Source organism: Crinia signifera, chromosome 3 (assembly GCF_055691185.1).
Source record: "Crinia signifera chromosome 3, ASM5569118v1, whole genome shotgun sequence".
Lineage (NCBI taxonomy): Eukaryota > Metazoa > Chordata > Amphibia > Anura > Myobatrachidae > Crinia > Crinia signifera.
Genome location: NC_139219.1, coordinates 205101418 through 205113763, shown reverse-complemented (window position 1 = coordinate 205113763; position 12346 = coordinate 205101418). Strand labels below are relative to the sequence as shown.

General features: G+C 41.4%; 1 protein-coding gene across 19 annotated transcripts in view; it reads right to left on the bottom strand.

The window, feature by feature from the left end:
- Window positions 1-12346, bottom strand: part of DST (dystonin) — a 522642-nt gene that overhangs the window by 166844 nt on the left and 343452 nt on the right. For all 19 annotated transcript variants that reach the window (XM_083177288.1, XM_083177291.1, XM_083177290.1 and 16 more), the window contains 8 exons: window positions 10620-10796; window positions 9449-9572; window positions 8620-8828; window positions 7558-7875; window positions 6157-6323; window positions 4135-4291; window positions 3918-4044; window positions 787-846 (listed from right to left, as the gene is read on the bottom strand). In XM_083177288.1, coding sequence (XP_083033414.1) covers window positions 787-846; window positions 3918-4044; window positions 4135-4291; window positions 6157-6323; window positions 7558-7875; window positions 8620-8828; window positions 9449-9572; window positions 10620-10796 — 1339 coding nt within the window. The remainder of the gene's footprint in view (window positions 1-786; window positions 847-3917; window positions 4045-4134; window positions 4292-6156; window positions 6324-7557; window positions 7876-8619; window positions 8829-9448; window positions 9573-10619; window positions 10797-12346) is intronic.

Here is a 12346-nt window from a genome sequence, read left to right as displayed (position 1 = left end):
AATTTTTTTTTTTGCAATTGAAACAGTCTGGTTTAAATGTTGAAATTAATTGCAATTTTTTTTTTTAAATCCAAAAACAGTCTACATTGAATGTTGAACGATGTTAATGTTCTTATTTTAAAGTGGCTCACCACTGTATCTGCTACTAGCGCTAGGGCTGTTGAGCCAGACTAGATGTTGGACCTGAAAGGGTTAATCTTTGCTAATAAGTACTGTGCACCATTTTAGTTGCACAGTAACCGAACACAGTATTCTAGATGAGATCGTAAAATCGCCAAAAGCTGCAGGAATATATATGGAGTGTTAATTAAAAAGAATCCCACTACCAGTTTCTGTGTCCAAAGACACAGCATCAGATCATGTGTGGGACTATTGGACATCTGGGTAACACTCAGGTCGTGAGGCAAAATCATACTGCTGTGGCCAGTGAAGCTGCATCCAAAAACGCAGCTAAGAGCAGGACAAATGTTCAAAATGTGGTAGCCAAGATAAGCTCTGGTAGCCATCCTCCCTAAAGCTCTGATTTCTATCTCTTTGATCTATTGAAGAAGAACCTGGTTGGAAGGCAATTTGCAATCAAAAATTGTCATGGGAACTATTTGTAAAAATAATCAGTACCAATGCCATATTATTGATACTATGCATATGGACAAGCTGAATAAATTTGCACAATGAGAGGTCTTGTTACGCTATTTATTGAACAACCCTCATATTACAGTATAAAGTTTCTATTGTATCATCTCTTGCAAACTCTGAGGTTATTGCCAGCTTTGTGGACTCACTTACCTTTATTTGTTAAATTCTCCCGTACAGCAGGTGAAGCCGCACCATTGACTAGGCTCCTCCCTATAAGACAAGGACATGTACTGTGAGAAACATATGCTTTAGAACACACCATAGAATCTAAACAAAGATAGACAATAAAGATTTGTAAGGCAAGTGAATAAATGCAAATGTATGGAAGAGACCGCTAAAAAGACAAAAGATAAGGTGAGATTTAATAGGATGACATTTTTAGTAAGGCTCCGAAATCGCACCTTATCACTTTTTTCAAAATTACATTATTATAGGGAAGAATCCAACTATTTAATGAGATGCGAATTTGCTGCAAAAAAATGCGATATGCTGCGATTTTTAAACATGAAAATGTGCAATTTTTAGTCATGAAAATGCGCAAATTTAAGGGCATGTGTGATTCCTTAGACATGGTAATGTGAGTTTTTGTGTAAAAAAAAAAATTTTTTTTAAAAAATGACATGGGCGTTACCTCTTGAGCATAACCAGCGCTGGGCTCAAAGAGCCTGTCCTGGTTTAAAAAAAATCACGGTGCAAACCCGACTAGGGGTCCCCCGGATATTTTAAAACCAACACCAGGTTCAAAGACTGGTCCTGGTTCCCAAAGTTTGGGGGACAAAACGAATATGGGTCCCCCCGTAATTCCAGAACCATCACCGGGCCCAACCAGCCAGCAGGGTAACGCCACAGCCGGGGGGGGGGGGGGGGGGACACAACGACTTTTTATACAAGCAAAGCCTTTACTCCCCTGACCGGTCAGTACGGGCATGGATCCTGGGGAAGTGGGGGTCAACCCCTCCAGAAATTACCTGCCCCTGCTGAAGCCTGGGGCTGTCCCCAATGACCCTTGGGCGGTGGAAAGAACTATTGGAACTATGGAACTATGAGTCCCAGCAATAATCCCCTGCCTGCAGGGACTTGGAGAACCACAAGTCCCAGCATGTGGGGCATTAAAGTGCCCACTGGAACTTGTAGTTCCACAGCAATACAAATAGTGAAATGAAAACACAAACACACCAGTACAACTCTATTACACCAATAGCCCAATCTCTCACTTTCTGATACTCACACCCCATTACATTTGCACAATGCTTCTACATACGTAAGGTGCTGGCATCTTACTACCTGTTAATCTGTAATCTTATATTAAACCATATCAGTGATTGGATGGTTTTCATGGTATCTGATGGAATGGTCAACAATAACCACGTCAAAGTTAATAATGTCGACATGAGACATTGACATGTTTCAAACTGGAACCAGACCGATATCCTCAAACTGTCAACACGTTCACTGTCAAAAGTTTAGGGATGTCAAAAGGTGCCACCGGGACGCTTAGCATTAGGTTGTAGGAGGAGGTTAGGGTTAGGTACTAGGGTGAGGGTTAAATATCTGGAACACCACTACATCACAGTGACTGCACTACCAAGACCCAAACTGTTTGTCAACAGTTCATCATGTCGACAAGTTATTCCTCATCCAATTCAGAAACTAACACAGAAAAGCAGAAATCTATATTTCCCACGCCTGCTCTGTACCAATAATTCAGTGGGTGAGGAGGTATGTAGGGTGCTTATCTCACTTTCACCTCCCCTGCCTCCTTGCCAGTGAATGTATTTTCATTTTACTAAGCCTACCTTCATTATCCAAGAGCCTCTACATAATTACTGACACGCCAAGTTAGCCTGCTGTCCCTTCCATTAGGGTGGTGGTACATTCCTCCAAGGTGGCTACAGTATGTGGCTTGCACGGTCACGCTGTCTAATTTACAGTACTGTACATCTCAGCGCTCTAGATACAGATCAACCTGCACACTTATAATTTTATCCATGACATTTTTTACATTACCTTCAATTATAAGTTTTGTTCATGTAAATCATTGTGTAGAGAAAATGTACATTTGACAAATGGAACATTAATCTCTCTGTCTCTGATGATGTATTCTTTTTTTTTTTTTTAAATACTTTATTATTTTTCTTCCAATGAAAATATAAAATTATACATACAATGATGCATAAAATTGATACATAATAATACAATCGTTCCACAATATTATATAGGCAGTAGCTTACATCCTCATCATCTATCATAATAATTGTTGTGTATATTTTACCTCTCCTCTTTCGTTTATTGACTATTTTTGTCCAGGGGCCTCTACACTAGTATCCTAGCTATTTCTTTATTTCTCTATTTAGAATGGGTTCCTTCCCAACCGTATTGTTTCTAGGTTATACCAGGTAGTTGATTTTATTGCTTGTCTTAGGGACTCTTTTGTTATTAACGTGAGGTTTTTAATATATGGTGACCAAATGGAGTAGAATTTCTCTACTTTCTTTTCTTTGTTTAATGACATTTCAAGCCAGTCCATATGAAACAGATACGAGATACGAGGTTCTAATAAGGTAATACTTAATGTATTATTTGACACCCACTGTGATAAAATTGTCTTCCGGGCTGCGGCCGCTATTTTTGCCAAGAATATTTTTTTTCCTTGGGATAGGTTCCTTTCCCTTGTCTGTGTATATATATCCCACAGGGCCCATTCTGGAGTGGGTGTTATGTTGATCCCGTATCTGTTCCCTATGTGGCTTCCAATTGTCTGCCAGAATGTGTTGACCTCTGCACACTGCCACATACAATGCATTAGGTCTGCCTCGACCATCTTGCATTTAAAGCACGCTGAGTCTGGTGTTAAACCCATCTGCCACCTTCTTTTTGGCGTATAATATGCGCGGTGCAGCATTTTGTACTGCATCTCTGCATATGTTGCAGAAATCAATGTTTTATTCAATCGCGTAAAAGCCTTTAAAATTATTTGAGGTGTTGTACCCGGGAGGTCTCTTGACCATTTCGTGAACACCGTATTATCTCCCTCCAGAGTTATTTGTTTCTTAATATGTCGATATATCGATGAGGTCGTAATTAATCTATTCCTCGTACTCCTTATCAGGTTACTTAGATTTTTCCCAGTTTCAGGTGCTGGTATTTTTTTTATAGTGCTCTGGACATAGCTTCTTAGTTGAAAGTATACGAACCTGGGGATACATGATGATGTATTCTTGCTTACTATGAACAGGGTGAAGGGATTTATTTTACAGCATACAGTACATATGGCTGGATACCTGATTTGACAGTTGATCTAGATTTTGCCGGGGAGGTCACCGCATTAATCAAGTTACACAACGCTGTCCCTTTACGGTTTACTTTCTGAACCTCTTGTCCTCTTTGTGTCCACTCTTCCTGTAAAATCTAAAAATATGAAATATATATATGTATATGTTTTTATGCATCACACTCTACAAAACACAATGCGCTGCCTCTAAACTAAGGGAAACATACCTTCATTTCTTTCAGATGTTTAGACAGATCTTCCAAACACAGTGTGAGTGTTGCTGCAGGAATTCTATCATTCACTACGGTGAACCAGTGTTTCAAAGATTGAACCAAAGACTGGAAAGCATCCATTTGGCTTTGGCAGGATGACACATCTTCTTCCCTGAATATGCAATTACAGGAAACCATTAGTAAGATACAAACATGTCAAAATTATTGTCTCAAATATTTATATTAGAGCATATGCAAATAAAACCAGTTGGTTAATTGTTCTTGTTAGAACAACACGAGGAGAGTCATTAACAAAACAGTAAAACAACGTGGAGCAGGGAAAAGTCTTGTGTTGTGATGTCACCAGCCTTGCTTAATTGCTAAACTTTGAACGTGTCTCGTATGCAAAAGCTAGGACAAAATAAGCCCCCTTCCCAGCTCATCAAACTGCCCTAAATGCCCACGTTAGGATGAAACGCCCGCTATTTTTATGTATGTCGCTCATATTTGTTATATAAATTCAAATAAATGTTGTGTTAAAAAAAATATATATATTTCCTATATAGGGTAAATATTACAGGACAATATGATGAATAAAAAGGTTTGCTGGGTAATTTACACACCTATTTTGACAAATTCACTTGGCACTCAAAGGGTTAAGAATGGCATAGGAGATTTAAAGTCATGCACATTGTATGGCACTGGCCATCATGGCCAGAAGTTTCTGGACACAGTTTCCAACAGCATGAGATTCAGACCTACACTTGCATCCGGTTACAAATACCTTGTTTACAGGAGAGGCGTCAAATGCATGGTTACTGGATGTCATTACCATTAATACGAATGAAATTAACCTTTACTGCATTAAGGGGCCAATTCCCGGTTACGCGCATCAATCCGAATTTGGCCCCAGCCTCGATTGTCGGGTTTGTGCATGCACATTTCTGTACATGTGCACACTCGCCGGCAGTGGCGTAGCTAAGTTTTAGGCGCCGCCGCCCCGACAAGCACCCCCCGCGCCGCCCATGCAAACCCCCCCAATCCCCCGCAGCCTTACCCATCGTGCTGGTCCCGGCGGCGCCGTTCTTCTGCTGAGGACCACCACAAAATGGCCGCCCCCATACAGCAGATAGTTTCAGAGAACTGTGTGCTATATGGGGGCGGCCATTTTGTGGTGGTCCTCAGCAGAAGAACGGAGCCGCCGGGACCAGCGAGATAGGTAAGTCTGCGGGGGATTGGGGGTGTAACTATAGCACCACAGCCCCCGGCACCCCCACATGCACAGCACACCCCCCCCCCCCGCGGTGTTACGCCACTGCTCGCCGGGCTTTTTTCTATGGGGAGGGAGGACTGGGGGCGGACACAGGGACCAGGGGAATGCTCAGCATTTTATGGGAGTCCCCCAAAAATGCTGGGCGTTCCCTTGGGTGCGTGGGCGGACCGATGCCTACATGCGTGGGGATATGTTTTTGGGATTAGGGGGGGGAGTTCGGACTGGCAGCGTTAAGCAGCAAGCAAACACTGCTTAGTTAGCGAGTGGTGTGTAATCATCCCCTATATGCAGTGTACATACATAGATATCATTTGTTTCTGATAAAAGGAATAAACTACTCAAATGGTGCATGAAAAAGATGCACATTATTCTGTCTACTCACACAATTCTCTAGCTGGCTATAATACCTAGAGGCACCTCTGTTACGGTCCCCAGTCATGTCAGGTATGTAAAATTCATCATTGACATGATGACTTAGAACAGTGATGGCTAACCTTAACACTCCAGCTGTTGTTGAACTACACATCCCAGCATGCCCTGCATCAGTTTTAGCATGACCAAATATTAAAACTATAGCAGGGCATTCTGGGATGTGTAGTTCAAAAACAGCTGGAGTGCCAAGTTTAGCCATCAATGATTCAGAACATGAGGGTGCCTGGCAATAGTCACTATGAAACCTACTGCTACTGGAGCTTTATATTGATATATTCATATAAATGTCAATGCTATTTTTATCCAGGCTATTATTACATGATTGCACTTACTTTGCCTTAACAGTCTCTTCAAGATCTTGAAATCTTTTTAACAGAGTGTTTACTTTTTCCAAAACCAGAGCCTTGTCTCCAGGGACAGCATATACACACAGTTCATCAGCCAGCTTCTGTACATCTTCCAGGCTCCTCCTGTGCTCCAGTAACTCAGTGCTGGTTTCCTGGAAGGAATAACGTAACAATGAGTTTCTGGATTTTCCTTGTAACGATTGATGAGATCCATGCATATGTCAATATCTAAAATATATCTATGTACTGCATAATTGGTGTCACGTCATCCCAAAAAATCTGTATGCTTCTTTATTTTTTTATATAAATGGAAATAATAGAGAAATAACTACATAGCCTCCAAACTTTCAAGCGTTCCCTGAAAACTCACCTCTTCAGGCAAGCCTATCTATCTATTTAAGTTCTACACGCATAACCCTCTGAGGCACTTATGTATTATATAGCTTCCCTTCTGGACTTGTAACTTGTTGGGACTGCTATGCTATTACTGATGCCTGTCCTTGTGTTTCCCTCCTATATACCTAATAGATTGTAAGCTTGCAGCAGGGCCCTCTAACCACCAAGTCTGTCTGTTACCCAGTTTGTTTTATCAGTGTCTACTATTGTAAAGCGCAACGGAATCTGCTGCGCTATATAAGAAACTGCAAATAAATAAATAATAAATAAATTATTGTTTTGTAATCTTTTTCCCCCGCACATTCCCCTAAATCTCGTCCCACTTGTGGATAGACTTTTTGATTTGGTTAGGGCTGGGGTAGCCAACTCCAGTCCTCGAGAACCCAACAGTTAATGTTTTTCAGGTCTCCTCACAGAATCACAAGTGATGTAATTAGCTCCACTTGTGGATCTTTTAAAATCTGTTAGTGAGTAATGAGTGCATCTTTGCAGCAGCTGGGTTGTCTGGAAAATGTGAACTGGTGGTAGCTCTCGAGGACTGGAGTTGGCTACCACTGGGTTAGGGTATAAAGCAATTAGTGTTTATTTAAAAAAGTGGCAAGTACAGTAAACTGAATATGAATTCAAATAATAATAATCAGTCTAACATCTGTATCTCTACAGAAGGCCCTGTAACATATATGTAAATGGGTTCTCTATATTTCAAACGAACACAGACACACATTTGAATTTAAATATAAAGACTACAGGTGCCCATAAACGGTACAATAATTGTATGTGTTTTGAACTAGATCGCATTGCATGCAATGCGATCCGAAGCTAGTTCAAAAAGTATGTGCAGCATATGTGCGATGGGATGTGCACGGGAGCCCGCATCGTAACGCACACAAAAAACGCACCGTGTAAGGCCACCTTAATATCTAGTAACTCTTCTGTGGTTTGTATGATTTAATCAGATCTCTAAGTTGTATTTCCTACAATATAATATACCTGCATGTATTGAGAGAGCTCTGTCACATTCTTTCCAGGGCCATCTGTCTCTGTAAATGCTTGTAACTTTTTGTCCAGGAAGGACTGCACTTTCTCAGAGAGATCCTCAAACAGTTCCACCTGCGCTTTTAGGTCTTCCATCTTCTCAATGCGTGCTCGGGTGTTCTCAGTTGCTTTGGCGAAGCGCTCAGACAGCTCATTCATCTTTCCTTGTAGTGAGGAGGCCGAGGAGGAATCTGCCGTTTCCATGAATTTATTTACTTTTTCATTCATGGCATTGATGCTGCTCTGACGGCTTGCAATATCCTGTTCCAGCATCTAGTAGCAGTAAGCAAGAATGGATGAAAGAGATTGGCTGCCAGCAACTTGCATCAAGCAAAGGGCAATGTGACAACTAGTGCACTATGTGTAATATTGCTCTAAGCTTGATCTATGTGAGACAACATGACTGACAATCTACTTAACACATTTCATTTGGTTTCAGCCTCCACAGGAATATTATTGTAAATTAATCAAAATCCTAACATATTGCATGCTACACCCTTTACACCTCTTTTTAGGCTATGGTACAGTATTTCTGTGAATAAAAAGGATAAGGCCAAAAGCTGGAACTTGGCCTAGATATTTTCCACCCCAGCTGTATGTAGGTGTGTAAAAGCAAGTGTATTTGAACTGATATTGGCAAGACTGTCCAATGCAGTCTACAGCTTTGCACTGAAAGTCTGTCATTACTCCATGGTGTACTAATTGCTCCTCTGTCTATCCATTACTCAATTGTGTACTCATTGCTTTATTGTGTACTTATCAAGCTATGGTGTACCCATTGCTCCATGGTGTTCTCAGTACTGCATGGAGTACTTATTGCCCCGTGGTGTACTCACTCCATGGTTTACTCATTACTCCATTGTGTACTCATTACTCCATGATGTACTCATTACTCCATAGTGTAATGATTACTCCATAGTGTACTATAGTGTACTGATTACTCCATAGTGTACTAACTACAATACAAGTATACATTTTGTGACAGGGACATGAGACAAAGGCAGCAGATTCACTTACATTATCTTTTGTAATAATTTCCTGAATTGACGAAGAATTTAATGGCACTTGTTGATGTTCTTTCAGATCCTTTTCAACACCTTGCATCCAGTCAACCATTTCATCCAATCCATCCTGAACACTGAGTGAGCGAGTCAGTGTTATCTGGAGCTTCTCGTTCCAGTCATTCACCGACTGAGATAAATGAGTATATCTCCCCACTATCTCATCTGCAATTATAATGTTACCAATAAAAATACAGGGTTTTACAGTACAGTCGGTCAATGTTACCCACTGATGAAGCACAACCCTAAACAATAATGTTTAGTTATAACCCTGGAGTTGTTTAGCAAAATAAATATGTATCTAAAATCTTGAACGTAGAAATTGTTATTTAACTGCCGATTTTATAAGGCAGGAGTCTGTGCAACAACATAATGATAGTGGATAATGATATTAGATTGAGTTATACAGTGGAATCAGGATTAAGTGCTCAGATAATAGGATGCATGGACTGTTCTGACTACAATGCTAATATTACAAGGGGCCTTTATGCCATATGAATACATGGCTTTCAGTACAAACTGTAAATGTGTACATTTTATAACAGGCTGGTACAGATATAGGGATATTATAAAGAATATACACTAGTTATATGATGGCATCAAAATTTCATGCAGGAAATTAATTTAAGGTGCTAAAACCTGTGCGAGGGCTACAGAGACTATGCAAGCATGCGCACACAGCAGGCCTGCACATGCACAGTGCTAAAAAAACACAGAATGAGGGCCTAAGTGCAGGGGCAGCAACGAAAAATTACAACAAAAAGAGAAAAAAACACATTAGGTACCAAGAGGCTTTTGGATTTCATCTTTGTTTAGCAGTAGCCCGCCTTTGGAATCAAGAAGCCCTTCCGCTGCCTTCTTAAGCTTCTCCACTCCAACCTGGTGAACAGACACCTGTTCACAAAACAACTGAAAACAGGAGGAATACCATCAGGAACAGATATAGGGCCAGATGCACTTAGCTTCAAAAGTGATTAAATGGAGAGTGATAAATAACCAACCAATCAGTTCCTGTCTGACATTTTTTAAACAGTCTGTGACATGTCAGGTAGGAGCTGATTGGCTGGCTTTTTATCACTCTCCATTTTATCACTTTTAAAGCTTAGTGCATCTGGCCCCTAATGACAAAAGTACAAATAGTAAATAACAAACCCTCAAAGCATACTATCTTACCTAAAAAGCATTACTGTATTTTTTGTAGCTAACAATTATCATTGCAGATCAATAAATTTGGCGGCAGTTATTGCCGGCTTTGTTTTCTGTGCAGAGGCTATTTCAGCATCAGAAACTCATTCATCGGCCCCATACAGATGACAGGTACCTGACATATTCTCCATGCACATATGCCCATGTGCCCAATGCACCAGTGCCACTGCCCATAGGGGGTTATATACACCATTTGGTGACTTTACAAAAAAAAAATTCTCTTTTTTTTTGGCAATATAAAGCAGCAATCTTTTTTTTAAAAGCAGTACACAATAAGCATATAGTGACTACTGTAACACAATTAGACAACTATATTAATATGTGCATTACATGGAGCATCAAAAGTTATTTTTATTTTATTAAGTTATCAATAGTTAGATCAAAATGCTGATCCCACTCATATGGATACCGCAGGTAATAACATCATGAAGATAAAACAAACCATGGCCCTTATTCAGATCTGGTTGCAGTACAAATATGTTTGGAAAATGGGCAAAACCATGTGCACTGCAGGTGGGGCAGATGTAACATGTGCAGAGAGAGTTAAATTTGAGTGGGGTGTGTTTAAAACTGACATCTAAATTGCAGTGTAAAAAAAATGCAGCCAGTATTTACCCTGCACAGAAGCAAAATAACTCACACAAATCTAACTCTCTCTCTCCACATGTTACATCTGCCCCACCTGCAGTGCACATGGTTTTTCCCATTTTGCACTGCGATCAGATCTGAATAAAGGCCCATATGACATACCTTAGTTTCCTCTATCTGTCTCTGAAGGTTCCTGGTGTCTGCAGCAATAGGCTGAGAAAGCGGTTTCTGCACGGCAGCCTCTGTGCTCTGGAGAGCTGCTAGCAGCCCACACGATGCCTCCTTATAGTGCTCACACTTGTCTACCAAATCCTTCAGGCTATTCCCCAGGGCAGAACACTATATGAAGGAAATTAGCATCATGTATCACAGAACGGACACGACAACATACCACACAGTGAATTTCTGCAATCAGAAATGTTTATTGTCGCTACAGCTGTTCCCTGAAATTCAGATTCATTGAGGGATGAATCCACCTACTGTGAGATTTAGTACTTTCATCTAATTAGACATTAGGGTTTAGTTCTTACCCCTTCTCTGGTGTCCTACAGCTGATTGGGTGTATAGCTAGTACAACTGAAAACTGTTTATGGTTCAATTTTGATTGTTATGCTATACAATAATATCAGCTTATACTGGGCCTGACTGTGCACCTAGGAAAACATGTAACACGTCCATTTCATATAAGTGTCATGGGCGTATTGCCAGAGTTCCAGGCTACAGATGCACCAAACAGCCCGCTCCTGACACGCCAGGTCGAGTGAGAATATTCTGCCCATTCGTACCTTTTTTTTTTTAAGAAAATGTGTCTTAGAAGCAATGCAATGTAACTAGGATGCACGAGGAGACTGTGCGGATTAATGTGGGTCTATGACACTTGTATATCTGTGTGTGACTGCAACTCTGGGTGAGATTTAATAGGATGAGAGATTCAGAAAGTGAGAGATTTGGGAAGAAATCTCCAGTTTTTTTAAAGCGGCAATCATTTACACTGCAAATTCAAACTGCTTTTGCAGTGTAAATGATTGCCACTTTAAAAAACCTGGAGATTTCTTCCCAAATCTCTCACTTTCTGAATATCTCATCCTATTAAATATCACCCTCTGTATCTGCACACAACATCCTACAATGCAGCAGCTGCAGCTTTTTCCCCAATATAAGATCTATTCTGCTCCATACATAGAGTAACACACAGGGGAGTATTCAATGCAATGGCGAGCGCATGGCAGCGAATCCTGTTTTTGATTCGCAGTGCGCTCGCCATGATTTTTCTCTCCCCTTCAATTCGCCGCCAGCCCTGACTATTCAATGCGTCAGGGGCTCGCTGCCCCTGACGGCGAATAGTGGCAAGAGTGACGAATCCCCCTGTGCAGATGCTCCATGCCTGTCTGGAGTCTGCAGGGGGATGGGAGGGACTGGTGTCGCGGCGGGGGAGCGCGCTGATGCAGGCGGGAGCCTCCGCACAGCCTGGGGACAGGTCCAGCAGCAGCAGAGCCTCCGGCTCAAGCAGTCCCAGCGCTGACATCACCGTGCTGTGGCTGCCGGAGTCAGAGGTCTGCTACTGCTGGAGCCGTCCCTGTCAGCTTGTCCCCCGCATATCTCTTCCCCCTCCCGTCCCCTCACCTCCCTCCCCTCACCTCCCTCCCCTCACCTCACCCCCAGCAGAAGGGCTTGCAGGGTGCTGCAGGGGTCGGAGCCGCTGCACTCACTGGTCCCGATCATCGGGATCAGCGTGCAGTGAATATATGAATATTAATGAGCGGCTCCGGCTCCCGGCCCCCTGCTGGCGAATGTGTAAAAAAAAAAAAAAAAAATATTGTTTAAAAAAATATATATATATATTAAAAATATATTCATGTGCTGCAAGTATATGAATAAAAATAGCATGC